Below are 16348 nucleotides of genomic sequence, written 5' to 3'. Positions count from 1 at the left end.
ATGTTCTTCATCGAAAGAACCAACAGGGGCACCCTCGCCAGCTGGATTTTCCAGTTTTCCAGTTTAGGTGACTGGGTGTGCATTGTTCTTTCTTCGCAGTGAACACCCGAAAGTTCACCCGAAACCTGCGATGACCGGCCTAGTTAGGTTTAGTTTTTTTTGCAACGTTTTATATTTGTGCCAATCATGGTTCAAACTATGTATTAGTTTATGAAAAATCATGTTCCAAATTATATCTTCATGTAAACCATGTTTCCAATTACGTATTAGTTTGTGGAATAAAATATTTCTTATTCAATTTTCTATGCATTTATTTACGAATTTAATTCAAAACATCTATCGGGGCCGTCGTTTTGGGAACAGCTCACACAAATAGAGGATGCAGTGCTGGTGCCCCCCAAACGGAGGTGTCGGCGCCCCTGCCAGCGCCTATTTGGGGGAGATGCTCTTACGAGGCTCAGCAATAAAGCTGGCCACCAATACATGTAAATGTTACAATTTCACCATTAGGCCAAGAAGTCAGATTACAACGAATCTAAAAGCATAGGAAATTACAACAAGCATGAGACGCAATCTCACATAGCCCCTAATTAACAAGACAATAGCGCAGTGTTTACGCCCCTGATAAGTGATATCTATCTATTTTTATCCATGCTGGCATCAGAATTACCTTGGGTACCATCTTCCTTGAACTTGAGACTATTCAGGACATCATCAGATGTGCAGCGGTCAATGTAATCTATATCGTGCTCCTGTCGCCCGTAGCTGTTTTCAGCACCCTGGTAGCCAGTAGCTTCATGGTCGATTGATTTCCTGCAAGATGATCTGTCTGACCTGTCCAAATCCTCCAGATGTTCATGACCATGTTCATCTTCATGCACATGAACGTGATGTCCATGACCATGTTCATCTTCATGCTCATGGACATGTTCTTGCTCTTGTCGGCCGCTGAACGACATATCATATGCGTGGGGACCATGCACCCTCATATGCACCGACCTCAGGAGCGCTGTTCGTCTGAGGTCTGCACCGTGGCACATGTCATTTGGGGAAGATGGGAACCGGCCTTCGTTTTCAGAGCCACGGCGAGGGTGAGAGCAGGCCACGGATGAGAGAGAGCAGCTAGGGAGAGAGTATGGTGGGGTTGATGGTAGGAAACCAGCTTGTGGCTTCTGGAACCGGTGAGGAGATGACATTGGACTAGTTGAAGGGCTGACCATTGCATCGCCTTGACTCCCATTAGGGTTTAATTGTGTGTCGTAGTACCGGTAGTCATCCGAGTCTTCGGACATTGGTGAGTATTGGGAGATCATTTCGTCCCTGAAAGAGAGAAATACGAAGATACATTGACATGTGTACCATGAGTACACTATAATACGATTGCTGAGAAGCAGTAGTACTATACCAACTGAGTAAGCATGAAACCAATTGTATGAGATACAAAAAGATGAAATCAAAAAAGGACAAGGTCTGGCAAAAAATAACAAAATAACATGTGATCTTTGAAGGTACCAAGTGTATCCAGACAAACGAAACAAATATAGTTGTATTAGGTATTTTAACATCAAACAAAGTGCTTACGACCACGGTTACTACACGCATAACCAACTAGCGAGAAGACATCGTGGACAACAACTTTCCTAGGCATCCTTAAGTAATATTCTTAATTATACTATATCATGCAAGCTTGACATGTTCTATAACATGCTTATAATGATTCGACAAGTTCAATGCTTTCATGTGGATGCAATCATTGAAGCAATCAAATGTAGGATCAGATCATGTCCAGAAGCTCTAGATAACTCATAAAGTATAGAGATGGAAGACTTTGTCCACATTATTCACTGTTCATGATGTGTATTACAGAACCGTTAGAACCAACACACCTTTACACTTTCTAATATAATCCCTAGATACTTCATAGCAAGAAAATAAGCATGAAGTTCGTAAGGAATCCTGACAAACTAAACTATTCCTACTTTCAGACAAGCTAGGCAATGACATCCCTAATATTCTAAATTTAATAGGAACAACAATGAAGCAACTATCTCCAAATCACTTTTTAGGGGGGGTCCAGCAATTACTGAAAATATTAGAAATTAGGTGACACTGATATCCGCTGTTGCCATAAGTCCAATCAAATCGACCACATTTCTCCAAAGATTAAATAGGAAATTAGGGTGTTTACAATCCTATATACTCCATCCGATCCATATTATTCGTCTCTAATATGGATGTATCTAGAAGTAAAATGTGTGTAGATACATCCATATTTGCGACAGTAAATATCGATCAGAGGGAGTAGAAGTTTATGGATAAGACGGAACAATATATATTTCTTTTTCTTGGCAGATCATAAGCATACTATAACTGAAATAAATATGGATCAGCAAATATATGTTGTTCCTCCTCTCACATATATTACATTAAGAGTCTATTGAATTTGGTGAATAACGCAAATCCTACTGAAGTATATGAGTTTGAAAGGGTTAACATGGCATCTCTATCTTCCGAAACCCTCTTTTGAACAAGTGATCAGACATGAACAATCATGGATGAAGTGTTGCCAGGAAATGTGCACTGAATTAGAGCACGCAAACCTGACGCAGGAGGGGCTCTCCGACCTGGCAGGGGACTCCATGATATTGTCAGGGAGCGAATCCCCAACAGACAGTCCATTCAGGCTGGACGCCATTATCTGCAGTAGCACACCCAATGGTCAGCGGATAGAGCAATAATATTCAGGGGAAAATAGAGAGACTGTTGAATAAATTGGAAGATGCAGAAAGGGGGAAACAAGTGGATAGCACACAAAATTTGGAAAACGAAGCAGAGTTAGAGATCACTAATCGACAAATCAAGGAAGCCTATCTCTCCCCTACTGGAAGAATCACGGATCAAGGAAGAACTCGCTCTGCCCGTATTCGAGGAAGCGAGAAACCGCCTGGAATCTGAAACAGGGAAGCCGTTTCCCCCGACCAATTCGAGCCCAAACCAAGAACCGGACGGCCGTGGAGACTGAAGGGAGACCCACCTCGCTGAGGTACCGCTTGTGGGAGTTGAGGTTGTCGACGTACACGTCCTCTTCCGGATCCCTACCGCGCTTTGCACCGCCGCCGCTGCCGCCGCCGGGGGAGGAGCCAGGCGACGACATTGCCGCCCCCTCGCCGCTTCCGCCCACCATCCGCACGGGGCAGCGGCACGAGGTGGTGCTGGGATTGGCTGGTTCTTGGAGGCGGGGGAGCCGGGAAAGAGTCGAAGTGGAAGCGAGGAGGGGAGAAGCTTTTTCTGTCGTCGGTGTTCCCAGCCTCAGAGCAGAAGGTCCCAACTCACAGTAATAGCATGAAGGGTCGTTTCGGTGAAAGCTCAGAAACACGAATGACACTTCATCAGTATTTGAGGCGTCATACAACCTTTCTTTTTACAATCAATATCACATATATTTAAACTCTAAAAGCTGTCTCCAACGCCTTACAAAATAAAGTCTAAAAAATACTACTTACATAGATTTTCAAACTTTTTCGTCTTTCAAGATACAATCTTATATTTTTCTGAAGTCAGCCAAAGATAAATAACAACTCATAGATTTGTAAATACCGACAAAGGTTCTCAGGTAATTTTAATTTGAGCCGCAATGCTAAGGTTGTGTGCATGCGCGCAACCATTAAAGTAATCAACAACATCGCCAAGAGTACCAACATCAGTATGTCAGGGAATAACAACCGACCAGCCTTATCGACATCGCTAGAGAGTCGAGAGTACGAATCACCATTGTCGAGCATTGTCGAGGACGAAGCAGCCGGGACAAAAACTGCAAGGATAATCCACCTCGCGCTAACCATGAGAAAAAAATCCAAAATCGATCTGGCGAAGCAATATCTGAATGCCATACCTAGAAAGTTGTAATCTTTCAACACCACCATTGACGATGGAAGAAGATATCATCACTTATTGCAAACAATACCATCTCTATTACGGGGAAACCAACAAGAAGATGGCTACCAAACCCTAACAGTAACAAATGCTACTTTTATTTAAAACTTCATGCATAGATCGGGTTCCCCGCTCCCCCGACACCGGCGAAGTCGGCCAGAGGAGGAGGACCAATCTATGGCAGAGGCTGAAGTAGAGATGGCTAAAAAAAAATTACATTGGCGGCGGTTGTCTTCTCCAAAAAAAAAAGAATTCAAGCTCGTTTGGTAGGCGTCATACAAATTTCTTCCGTTCTCTCACGCCTAATAGCATCTCTAGCATACCCCTCGCAAGCATACCCCCTCGCAAAATGGCGGATACAGGACATGAAAAATGTGTTTAGCAGGCTGAAAATGCCCTCATGTTGTGTTGTTCCGAGTCTCAGCCCAAAAATTCTCAAATCGCAATAGCACGCCGGGTCATTTTGACAAAGTTAGAGCAGAAATTCAATTCGGCACATGGAAGGATATGCTCCTGTCACCGGAAAAAACATTTAGAAATATTAAAAAAAATCGAACTAAAATTTTCGCGCTTACATATCGACATTCTATGTGAGCACATCAAGTTTTGCGAAAAAAACGACATTTTTTATAACTTGTGTGAAAAGGACAAAAATAGACAACCCTTCTTTACACCAAAATTTGTCTTTTTTATGCATGACACTAAAAATGTTGATTTTCCGTGAAACGACTTTGTAAGTGTGTAGAATTTCGAGATGTACCTATTAAATTTTGTATCTAAATTTTTCAATATTTTAAATATGTATTTAAAACAAAATTTAAAAACCGGGAGCATATGCTCCGCTCTCGCGTCCCAAGATGTTGAGCAGAAGTGTCTGACCGATCATATGGGGGAAAGCCTTATGTTGCCGTATTTCGATTTTGGTGCGCGTCTATTCTCAGTTACGCCGTTCAAACGCATCGCCATACAATTTTTTATTTATCCTTTTTGCAATTTCTAACCCAAAACCAATTTAAGCACACATATAAATCATTTTACAATATTGTTTGTAAATGGAAATAAAACAATAAAAAATTAAATAATTTGAAATTCAATTTGATCAAGCCGCCATCACTTTTTTTTTACGAATAGAATCCTAGCTTTAAAAGAAACATTGAACAATACAAAACATTTCAACAAAAACGATGACTCTCCTTTGAGCCTCCACATATTCTCTATGGAGTCAATTTCCAGTTGGTGATCTGCGTTTGTGTCACGGATTTCTACATGCATGAGGAGAAAATTAACTGTATCAACGACTGCTGACATTTTCACTGCCGCGTTTGAACGTTTGAATTGAGAATTTCAGGCCGTCCTTATCCACAATACTGACTCGGTACTTGCTGTCGCTTCACGGCCATTGAACCGACTCCGAGCCGGTTTTCGGGCCATTTCTTTTGAGCTTCTAGAGCTGCTTCTAGGTGTCAAATCGGTGAAGCTCAAAAGAACTGTCCAGCTTAACCTAGGCTTATTTCCGCCAACTCATAGTGTAATTTCAGAAACTGGGAGTGAGCAGTTTCCCGAGCTTCTGCGTCATGAAACCGAACCGGTACGTGAACCCACCCCTATAGATCAGTTCTATTTACCGCAACATGCCACTCCACCAGTCCAGAGGAAACGTTTCAACCAAAGAATAGAAGAAAAAAAAAAGCAAAAAGGAAAAGAACTGCCGCATGACACCAGATCGAGCGAGCAGATAGCCCAGCGCCGCCACCTCCTATCTCGCCGGCGCCGTAGCGCCTAGCCCGCCGGCGCCTCGCATCCGCTACCGCCCCCGCGACTGGACACGAACCGGCGACGCTGCGAGGGAAGATCTTCGATCTACCGCCGCCGGTTGACAGCTCCGCAGTTCGATCTAGGAGCGCCGCCCTCGCCATGGAGCTCCACCTCGTCACCGGAACGTTCATCTCGCCGCCGTGGAGCTCAACCTCATCCCCGACCAAGTACACCTTTCCGTTCCCATCGATGTTACAGACCATGTATGACAGACACTGGAAATGAGACAGAGTTTTTTACCTCTTTCTTATTTCTGACATGTCCATGATAGACAGTACAAAGTATGACGGTGCATGAAGCATAACTCTTTTTTCAACAGAATTATGCTTTCATGAATTTGTATTATTTTCAGATGATCAATGCATGAACAAATAGTTGTTTTGCGAGTATTCAGCTCGAAGAGTGCATGCTTGTATGCTAGTAACGATGGGATTTTATCAGTTAAAAAACATGACACAACTTTTTTTTTAACAACATGACACAATTCATGCCTAGGGGTGTTGTAGACTTTGCGCAATAAACATGTCAATTTGAAGAAGTCCAAAAGAAGGGAACACCGGACGAGAGGTCGCCCGCCCCTTTGTTGACCAGCGTGCACCATAGGATCTTCGGAATCCGGTGAGGGGATGCCGTCCAAACGCCAAACGCCAAAAGAGGAGGTGTCTTCCATGGTGGTGAAGCCCTCATCAAAGCGCTGCACCGCACATTTGCGGCCCACGAGCAGATCCACCACCTCCAGTCTCCACGCGAACGGAGGGAGCCCATCGACGACCACATGGACGCGGAAGTGGAGGTCGGCGTTGTAGGCGTGGGAGACTGCGCGCCATGGCCGGAAGTGGATGTCGAGGCCGTCCATCTTGAAACAGCAGCGGTCCGTCCGCATGACCTCGTTGCGGAGCTCGGCGGTGGCGAACTTGACGAGGAACTGCTCCGGGTAGTGGGCGCTGACCAACAGCTCTGACTCGTGGAGACGGAATTTGCGTCGGAAGGCGTCGTCGACGTCGGTTCGGTCCATCCCCGACGGAGCGGAGATCACCCAAGCAACAATGGCAGTATGCTCCCAGTCAAGCCGCTCGCGGTCCAGGTCGTACGAAGTGGCGATGTAGCATGAGTCTTCTTCATCACGCGTGGTGGGGTGGCCCAGGAACGACATGGTCGTCGGGGCAGGGGCGCCCTTCCGACGCGGTACCGAAAAGCTTGGAGACGGCGACCGAGGGTGTGGCTTGCGGTAACGAGGCTTGGAGCAGGAGGCGACCAAGTGATCTGGAGAGCTGCAGCGGAAGCATGCCTTTGAGCCTTTAGTAGACGAGGAGGGAGACGAGGGGGCGCTGCATCGGGTGGGGGAGAGGAGGCGGCGGCGGCCGGCCTCGAACGACGCACATGCCCTTCGAGTTGCGAGTCTGTCGCTGCGAGACATAACAGTCATCCATCCATCTTCCGAGGCGACGGCAGCAGGGCCCAGGCCCGATGAAGCCGAACCGATGCGAAGGCGCGGGCCCGCGTGAGCCCCTTCGAGGTTTGAGGACGTCGAGGCCGGCAGAAAGAAGCGGACGGCCTTTCTGGCGCGGCGACGGAGCGGAGCGCCAGGCGCCGTGGGCTCACGAAGGATGCCCACCGGAACCTTGGGCGAGGCGGACAGAGGCGGAGAGGCCGCACGGCGCCACGCCGCGAGCGAAGCGCAGATCGCCTCGCACTCTTCCGGCGATGGCTCGTCGAGAGGAGGCCCCGGAGCGACCGTACCCTGAAGCGTGGAGGGTGGCCTGCCATCGCCCGCCGGCGGCAGAAAGGCAGGCGAGAGGGTCGTCGAAGATGCAGATCTTGCAGCAGCTCTTGAAGGTGGGAGCGACGAAGTTCCTAGGAAGGCTGGAGTAAACCCCGGTGGGATGGATGAAGGTGGAGGAGATGGATGAAGGTGGAGGAGGAGGGTGTAGAGGTCTGGAGGAAGGGCTAGGGCGTCCGCCGGAGCAGGTGGACGGCGGTGGCGGCGCACCGCCGCGTCGAACGGCCGCCTCGCAGGAGCACCTCGCTCAAACGGTCATCTCGCTCCTGCAGAGAACCTATGAATACACATCCGACTCGCTAGTACATCTCAAAACTATGTGATTTCCCGTTTTTCAAGTGAACTTGATTTGGCAACTCTTGCCTTTTTCTTCCAGACGATTTGGCTAACTCTACAGTTTTGATTCATTCATGATTTGGTTAACCGACATGGAAAACTGTGGAGCAACCAACCAAACTTGCCCATCATTGACAACTTCCTATGTACAAATGCGATACAACTAAGGTGTCAAGTGGGATCCCGCGAAAATCTCACTTATACTTCATTTTGTGATTTCTAGTTCAAAATTTTGGCCACAATTTGAACTGCAGAAATCACAAAATGAAGTATAAGTGGGATCTTGGTGGGATTCCACTTGCATCATACAATGGACCATGTTCAAACACATTAATTTTATGAACCAGTAGCTCAATCAACACTAGGTCAAAGGGCGGAAGGGGGTGTCAATCCAATATTACACAAGGGCGTAAATGTGTCTACAGTTTCAGGTATATGCCTTTCATGTGGAGGAAGCAGGCGGCCAGACACCAGAAAATTATCTCCACAAGGACGAACGACAGTGTTCCCAAACGTTCCGAATGGAAGATGATCTGGAGCAGAGACTCGGTTGCATCCACCTGAAAGGTTTTTATTTTCTATCACGGGGTTCTCAGTCAGGGGTAACAGCTTCGGCGGATAATTTTCCAAGCCGATAAAACATGTGAGCAGCATGATACTTTGTGTGCGCGACAACTTGTTATGAGCTCTATACATAATCTACAAAAAATATGGCAGGTGATGGAGAGATGCAGAAAACACGTACCAGGTTGTTCTCAGGCGACCGCCAGTAGAATCCCTGAATAAGTGTAGGGAAGAGCTCGCAAGCTGCCAGGACATAGACTATAAGCGCATTCATGCCCATCCACTGGAACAGAACTAATGGCTTCTTGATATGCATAACATCGACCTGCATGACATACAGGCTCTCAGACAGCAGCAGAAGCAGCAGCAGAAACTGCATTCATGACAGTCTAGTACTCTAGTTTCTTGGATTAGGATGGGCAGCGACTGTCGGAGGTGTTACAGAAATAAGGTGATATCAGGACGAACGTACTATTCTTTTAGTGGTTCCGGAACTGACCTATAGTAACAACGTTACAAACAACAGTCAGAACCAAAGAATACTGAACTTACTACGTAGTACAGCACCAACAGAAGGAATCCAGACACTCCACCACTGAGCAACATGTAGCTCACTGTATAGAGAGGTTTGCTGAAAGGCATACCTACAAACCAACAAGCAGAACGTCTAACTCAAATCATGAACTGTTGCATGTTGCGCTCTTGCAGAATGTTGTGTTACCTAATAGTTGTAGTAAAAACCCTGAGACTGTTAACACTGTTGAAGCCACCAGCCATGACATCATTCGCTGTGAATGATTCTGCAGCAAAAGCAAGGTTATGGAAGTTTCGAAATGTTCGGTTCGAACAGACAGTCAAATGGTTCAAGATGCAACACATTTCTTGCAGTGTACCTTGCAATGAATCAAAACATGCCCGAAATGCAACCCAACAAAGCAACTCACTGCAGCCATCAACGTACTGTAAAACCAAAAGGGAAAGGCGGTGAGGGGGGTTATGTTCAAATTTTCTACAAGACATGTCAATACTCCTATTGGGTTAACACTGGGTGGAACAATAAACAAGTATGGTATGAATAGGCATTCAGTTGGCAATTAATTGGGAAATAAACGATATATATAACTACCTTAGTAAACCCTCAGGATCAAATGGAGCAAGACACCAGTCTGGGGCATTTGGAGGAAGTGGTCCATAATCAGGGGAGTTAACGCTGCATTCCTATGGATGAATGAAAAAAAAAATTGACCATTAAGATATGTTGTATCATATAGAGAAGTTGCCTTACTCTTTGGTGTTGAAGTCATGGAGAACAAAACAGTAGCAGACTATGTCTTGAACAATAACCTTAGTCCTTTTGTAGACAGGGTTCTTGTACAGGTGATTTTCACCGAGCAAAAATCGATCAACGAAGCCAACTGCATTGCAAGGGGGTCCAAGACTACCTCTAACGTCACAGTGGATCTGCAAGTTGACAAAAGAAGTGAACAAAATAGATATGATGATTACTTGTTAAAAAGTAATTTAAAGGTGTTCTAAAGGCACCAACAGGGAGAGAAATTGTAAACACTTGTCAGTATCAGGGTTTCAAATCCCACCAGTAACTGGTAAGCTCCCATAAATGCTGGTAGGAACGGACTTAGAAAGGCAGTTGACATTTATTAATTTGGGAAAAGAATCAAAATTGAATTCCTGGTTCCCCATTGTAACCATCTGAGAAACTCTTTTTTGATTATACCCTCAGTTTAAGTGTAGGTGCGGGAAGAATGGGGGCAAGGTTCAGAATTTGTTTCCTACAGTACCAATTCCATGGAAAATGCAAGAACAAAACAATGTGGACAAGATGATGAATGCTGCGATCTGAATCTTGAAATCATATTAAAAGCTTTCAATTTTAATTACAAAGAAAATCGGTTCTGTCAAAGCATATTTAGTGGAGATACACCAAGTGAGAAAAAATGTACGGCAATAGTGTTTGAGAAGTGTCATCTGTTCAAACATGTAGCACATATAAACAATTGTCATGTTCTTAAAGCCTTGAGATCATACAACAAGGTAATTAGGTATTAGTAGAGGGTTATCATCTTACCGTTTTGAATCCTACTTCATTGCTTGGATTTGAAAAGGTTGAATTGCTAGTTTGAACTTTAAATTCCCAATTTGAAACATAAAGGCCAAATACTAAGCCGATATAAAGAGCTGAAATCATTATGGCCATGATCCTTCAGAAGATAAACAGATGTAAGTACTGGTACAGATACATGTGCAGTGTTTTGTGTTAAAATAATTCTTAATAATCTACATAACTGATCTCTGAAGTACACCCATACTACTAAATTTGTATATTTCATTAGTATACAGCAATGAGTTATGTAACCACATCTAGAAGTTCAACAGACAGAACAAAGGAGCCAAAATTTCAAATAAAGGGCCTTCTGGTTCCTGCTTTTGAGAAAAAATCCATATAAAGGGCCTTATAAAATATGAAGACAACGTTCTGAAATAGACAACTAAACATCTTATTTTTGCCACTAAAAATATTACACTGCCTCAAAAAAAAAACATTGAAAAAGTTATGTGTAGGTGGAGCTCAATTTATGGAAATCACAGGACATCTAGAGCGCAAGCAAAAGGATTGGATTACATACGCCCAAACTACTTACTACCGACTCAAGAGGAATTTAAAGACTACAAAAATGAATATTTCCATAATAAAATGTAACCCTTGTTGACATGTACAAAATACTCAGTACCAACACAAGAGGAATTCAAGGACTACAAAAATGAATATTTCCATAGTAAAATTTTGCCTTTATTGACTAACCACTCCATGTAGTATTTCTTCATGTATGATACTGGTGAATCCACCAAAGTATTGTTCACGAGCCAAATCTCAGCTATTGCTGCTAGAAAGTACCCAATAGCTATTCTCTATGAAAAAATAACAAGTAAAGATGTTGAAATAGCATTAAACAGAAATAAAAGAATAGAAATGTGGGAAAAAAGATGTAGTATATACATTACCTGTAACACACCTAGCCATCGAATATGATCCAAATCAACGCCATAAGTTAAATTGTGTCGTCCATGAATGTATCCTCCTACAATTAAAAGAAATAATATAAAAACATAAAACTACAGCCCAAATAAATGACATAACATGGGGTTAAATGATCACAGTCTGGCTGGCAAAGTAATAGGGATAAGTATAACCTTGCAAAATTATGCCCAAGATGAAAAGCTTGATAGCCCTATATGCAGCCTTCTTAGATGTCGCTATCTTGTTTGGTGTTTTCTGTAGTGCACCATCAATATTGTCAGATGTTATTCTAACAAAAGTTGGGCAGTGGTCAAATTGCAGAATGAGTAAGAACATCCAGGGGAAGATATACAAATCAGATGTATCCTAAGGAGCCGAGCATAACAGACAGAGGGACTAAATTTGTTCTTAGCAACTGAAGTGTCCAGTCTCAGGTGTAAATGCCATAACATAGTTTAACGTTTAAAGCACAACAACATCAACATCAAAGCCTTTTTCACAAACAAGTTGGGCTAGGTTAGATATGAAAACCAGTAGAAACCACATAAGGAAACCAACACCACTGAAGTCGCATCTCATGTACTCGGTCTTGGTCCTACTAAATCTAAACCCCTCGGATTCCAAAGTCTGCCTCCATAGCTCTAACTCCCTATTTACGCCGACCCTGGTTTCATCTACTAGCATCACATCATCAGCAAAGAGCATACACCAAGGAATATCTCCTTTGTGTATACCCCGCTATAAAATCCTGGATATCTGATGATGGAATGGTTGGTGAAGAACCTAGGAATGAAGATTTTCAACAAATTTAGATTGTGTTATGGTGGTTTATGACAATCTATTGGCCATATGAATATGACCTATCTCACTACTGCAGATATTACGACGAACCATTAATTCATAGTTTCCCACCATTAAACCATAGCATCTGACGACAAAAAATAGCTGCCACAGAACCTGGGAATGGGAAGGTTCAGAAAATTTTGGTGGGGACTGGTAGCAAGATTCGATGGGTAAGTTTATTTTGGAAATGTTTACAACTTTTAATTTTGCTGTTCAACATTTCATCTCCAAAACGCCCTTATATTTCGCTGTTCGACAACTTGTAACTTTGACTACAGTTTGTGCTTATAACATGTCCCAAAAATTTATATAAATATATATGAAATGGAAGAGATTTCCAAGATGAATGCAACAACATCATTTATACATTCTGGAACAGTATAATTTTGTACATACTAATGGTCAAAGTTGTGCATCAAAGACCGTGCAAAAAAAGTGTGCCTTATGTTTTGGGATGGAGGGAGTATCAGTCAGTAATTGCTGTAACCCTGATTCGTTACCATTCTCTTCATCATATTCCTTGTCCGCTTATGTCATGTACTTGTTCCAATAAAGATTAGTAGAACGCATTGGTCTTCATCAAATATAATGTCGTTATAAACTGGCAGTATTGTTCTGCGCATTGCAAGTAGGGACCATATTGTATTCAAGGGTCAACAAAACCGCTGGTTCAAGAAATTCAGTAAGACCAATTACAGATCCTATACGTAAATTGACTTATTGCATTGTTTCCACATAATTTCTTGGGTTATACATTTCATTATACGATAATCGTAATTTCATAGAGAACAATATAGTGTGCCAGGTTACTTATAGGTTTGTAGTTTAACACAAATTTACCGCCTTACTGTTTCTTCAACTGCTGCGTACATCTTCAACCAGCCATGCTATTTCTTCGACTACTGAGCCAGTTGACCACTGATGTAGCTTTGTTTCTTAATCATGATTTGTATCTGCCCTCCACCATAGATGGGTTCTCACATTCCAAGGTATGACTGTATGAGGGAATTGCAGCACAAGGGACAACTGTTCCTATTTCAGTTAACAATCTAATCATTCATCATATTTTTAATCTAATATCATCCGACACCTTAAGTATCTCACGGGTGCCATTTGACCATATGAATTTCCAAGCAGCGTAAAATAAGTTCCTAATTGTGGGCATGACCAAGAGCTAGAAACACTATTTTGGATTCTGAAGCATGCCAAATTCTGTAGATCGTCGCAGAGATTTTCGGTATACCTTGAAGACGAGGGCCGCGGAGACGCCGATGATGAAGAGGAAGGCGGGCATGACGAAGTCCGCCACGGTCACCCCTAACCACGGCGCGTGGTTTATCCCCGGCCACGCCCCGCCGGCGTCGTCCACGAGTATCATCATCTGCGCAAGTGCAAACAGCACCAATCACGATTGGCGCGAAAGCTCGAAGAGACGGAGACAAAAGCTGTAGGAGGAGGCTAGGATTCTACTGACGGCGACGGTGAGGCCGCGGAACACGTCGAGCGAGACCACCCGCTGCGGCTTCTGCTGCTCGGGCTTCGCGTCCGTCCCTGGCGGCTGCGGCGGTAAGGGGGGTTCGGGGTAGGGGTGAATCTCGTTGGTGGGTGCGAGGAGGGGTCGGCGGCGGTCGACCTCGTCTCCATCGCCGGCGATGGCGACGACGGAGGCGTCCATTTTGGGGATCTTCGGTTGCTGTCGTCCGCGGAGTACAGAGGAGTGTGTGCAAGACGGCAAAAGCCGGAATAATTTGTATTATTAGTTTTTATCAACTGTAAGCAAATTTATATCATAGCAGCTCTCGTAGCTCAGTTGGTTAGAGCACCCGTTTAGTAAGCGGGAGGTCTTGAGTTCAACTCTCAACGAGAGCATTTCATTTTTGTTCTACTTTTTTAGCAGGAAATTATTTTTGTTCACTTTTTAGCAGGAAACTATAATTAATCCCTTTATTTTCTCTCTTCTCAATATCTATGCCAGGTTCGTGATGTACGAAACCATTTAAAATATCTTCAACTCATCTTAGCGAGCATTTTGTTTTTATTCTACTTTTTGGCAGGAAACTATAATTAATCCCTTCATTTTCTCCCTTCTCAATATCTATGCCAGCTTCATGATGTACGAAACCGTTTAAAATATCTTCAACTCATCTTAGCGACAAGCATTTTTGTTCTACTTTTTTAGTAAGAAATTATAATTAATCCCTTCTCCTTTCTCAATATTTGTGCCAACTTCATGATATACGAAACCGTTTAAAATATCTTCAACTCATCTTAGCGACAAGCATCCGACCTCTTATTTCCTACTTCCATGCGTCCTCATTTAAGTTTTCTTTAGCTAAAAATTACTTTAAATATATAAATATTGTTAATATATAATTTGTATTATTATAAAGTGTTTTAATACAATTCAACGATACTAACTACGTATGATATAGGCAACGATACTAATTACGTTTAAAATATTCAACTCATCTTAGCGACAAGCATCCGACCTCTTCTTTCCTACTTCATGGGCCCTAAATCGTCTTGAAAGAGACCAGATCCAAGACAAATTAAGGCAAATATTGGTGGATTGTTTCTTCTTGATGAATATGCAGGATCCGTGGGTGTCGTTTTGAGGGACACATTGGGAAATTTTGTAGCGGCATCAACTATTTATATTACAAGTATAGCATTTGCATTGATGGTTAAAGCTTTGGCGATGAGGGAGGGGTTAGCCCTGGCTAGCCGTCTAGGATACAACAACATGTCGATGGAATTGGATACGACTAAAACCGTTGAAGCATGTTCAGGAGACGAAGTGTGGTGGGGCGAGGCCTCGGCTATCTTTGCAGATTGTATTGATTTGGTGTCTTTTATAGGATGTGTCAAGTTCAAGCATTTTCCAAGAGAAGCCACATAAGATGCTCATGAGCTAGCTAGAGAGTGTTTTGCAAATAAAGTTTCTTTGTAATAGGGTCGATGAGCCTCCTAGCTTTATTCTTAGAAAACTTCTGAACGATGTAATTATTGTTGATAAGTAATAAAGTCTCACAACAGAAATCTGTTGTTTCTCTAAAAAAAAATATACTCCATGCATCCTCATTTTTCGTGTTTTTTCTTTAGCTAAAAATTACTTTAAATATATTAAAATTATTGATATAAAATTAGCATCATTAAAAGTTATTTTAATACAAATTCAACAATAATAATTTAATCCCTTCATTTTCTCTATTGTCTATATCTATGTCAGCTCCATGTTGTATAGAATCGTTCAAAACATCTTCAACTCATCTTAGCGACAAGCATTCGGTCTCTTCTTTCCTACTCCATGCGTCCTCATTTTTTTTTTTTAGCTAAAAATTACTCTAATTATATAAAGATTATTAATATAAAATTAGCATCATTAAAAAGTATTTTAAATAAAAATCCAGCGATACTAATTACGTAAAATATAGGCAAGATTTTACTGCTCATTTTTGGGCCAAAGTTCACCTTAAAATATGTGTTTGTGCCTTAAACAGAGGTAGTATATTGGTATTTCAAAGCTAGATTTCCATTGTTTCAGTTTTACAGAATACTAGTTTTGCTTCCTTCTTTCTAAATGTCTCTTTCAAGTCATTAGTTTTGATTGGGTGATAACGATTCATTAATCGATCATTATGCGATGGCAACGTGCCCAAAAAGTTAGGACGCATTGAGTGAGCCTTCGGCCGGAGGAACTAACACCTCTATGTATGCAAGGAATATTTCTATATTTGGAATTTTAAATTAAATTATCATTTAAATTGTTAATTCAATTGATGATCCGTCTTCACTGCTAGTTTCGCCTCAACGATGACTTCAAAATAAGATTCCATCTTAATATGTTTTGACAATTTTCTTTTTCACCGCCAGATGCCAGGTTATTATGTCACACCTATCATAGTAGCTGATACGTCTCCGACGTATCGATAATTTCTTATGTTCCATGCTTGTTTTATGACAATACCTACATGTTTTGTTCATACTTTATATCATATTTATGCGTTTTCCGGAACTAACCTATTGACGAGATGCCGAAG

General features: G+C 42.6%; 2 protein-coding genes and 1 non-coding gene across 5 annotated transcripts; 1 reads left to right on the top strand and 2 right to left on the bottom strand.

Annotated features, from left to right (window-relative positions):
* Positions 1 to 480: 480 nt before the first annotated feature.
* LOC127349355 (uncharacterized) lies at positions 481 to 3346 on the bottom strand. Of its 2 annotated transcripts, none has more exons than XM_051375103.2 (3): positions 3035 to 3346; positions 2625 to 2698; positions 481 to 1320 (listed from the first exon to the last, which is right to left on the bottom strand). In XM_051375103.2, the coding sequence occupies exons 1-3, from the start codon at positions 3182 to 3184 to the stop codon at positions 636 to 638; spliced, it is 909 nt and encodes a 302-aa protein (XP_051231063.1). In that variant the 5' UTR covers positions 3185 to 3346; the 3' UTR covers positions 481 to 635. The 2 variants fall into 2 exon arrangements, with proteins under 2 accessions (XP_051231063.1, XP_051231055.1); XM_051375095.2 differs by having other exon boundaries at positions 2601 to 2698; positions 3035 to 3343.
* Positions 3347 to 7967: 4621 nt separating this feature from the next.
* Positions 7968 to 14034, bottom strand: LOC127349342 (uncharacterized). Of its 2 annotated transcripts, none has more exons than XM_051375076.2 (13): positions 13783 to 14034; positions 13552 to 13689; positions 11639 to 11720; positions 11450 to 11526; positions 11250 to 11356; positions 10515 to 10647; positions 9773 to 9889; positions 9555 to 9646; positions 9322 to 9388; positions 9150 to 9228; positions 8981 to 9072; positions 8610 to 8753; positions 7968 to 8442 (listed from the first exon to the last, which is right to left on the bottom strand). In XM_051375076.2, the coding sequence occupies exons 1-13, from the start codon at positions 13981 to 13983 to the stop codon at positions 8284 to 8286; spliced, it is 1488 nt and encodes a 495-aa protein (XP_051231036.1). In that variant the 5' UTR covers positions 13984 to 14034; the 3' UTR covers positions 7968 to 8283. The 2 variants fall into 2 exon arrangements, with proteins under 2 accessions (XP_051231036.1, XP_051231045.1); XM_051375085.2 differs by having other exon boundaries at positions 7968 to 8424; positions 13783 to 14033.
* Positions 14035 to 14103: 69 nt separating this feature from the next.
* TRNAT-AGU (transfer RNA threonine (anticodon AGU)) lies at positions 14104 to 14177 on the top strand. The gene has a single exon. It is a non-coding gene; the product is annotated as a tRNA-Thr (tRNA).
* The last annotated feature ends 2171 nt before the right edge of the window (positions 14178 to 16348 follow it).

The sequence above is a fragment of the Lolium perenne genome, chromosome 1 (genome assembly GCF_019359855.2).
Source record: "Lolium perenne isolate Kyuss_39 chromosome 1, Kyuss_2.0, whole genome shotgun sequence".
NCBI classification, from domain to species: Eukaryota; Viridiplantae; Streptophyta; class Magnoliopsida; order Poales; family Poaceae; genus Lolium; species Lolium perenne.
The sequence above is the reverse complement of the archived record's forward strand: the minus strand, read 5'-3'. Positions and strand labels throughout refer to the sequence as shown.

Excerpts from the sequence above, each read along its gene's own strand:
- LOC127349355 (XM_051375095.2), bottom strand. The coding sequence starts at position 3,184 with ATGGTGGGCGGAAGCGGCGAGGGGGCGGCAATGTCGTCGCCTGGCTCC. Across the intron at positions 2,699-3,034 it reads ACAAGCGGTACCTCAGCGAG|ATAATGGCGTCCAGCCTGAA; the intron begins GTGGGTCTCCCT and ends GTGCTACTGCAG. Across the intron at positions 1,321-2,600 it reads GAGAGCCCCTCCTGCGTCAG|GGACGAAATGATCTCCCAAT; the intron begins GTTTGCGTGCTC and ends TCTCTCTTTCAG.
- LOC127349342 (XM_051375076.2), bottom strand. The coding sequence starts at position 13,983 with ATGGACGCCTCCGTCGTCGCCATCGCCGGCGATGGAGACGAGGTCGAC. Across the intron at positions 9,389-9,554 it reads GATCCTGAGGGTTTACTAAG|TACGTTGATGGCTGCAGTGA; the intron begins GTAGTTATATAT and ends TTGGTTTTACAG. Across the intron at positions 9,073-9,149 it reads GTTTTTACTACAACTATTAG|GTATGCCTTTCAGCAAACCT; the intron begins GTAACACAACAT and ends GTTGGTTTGTAG.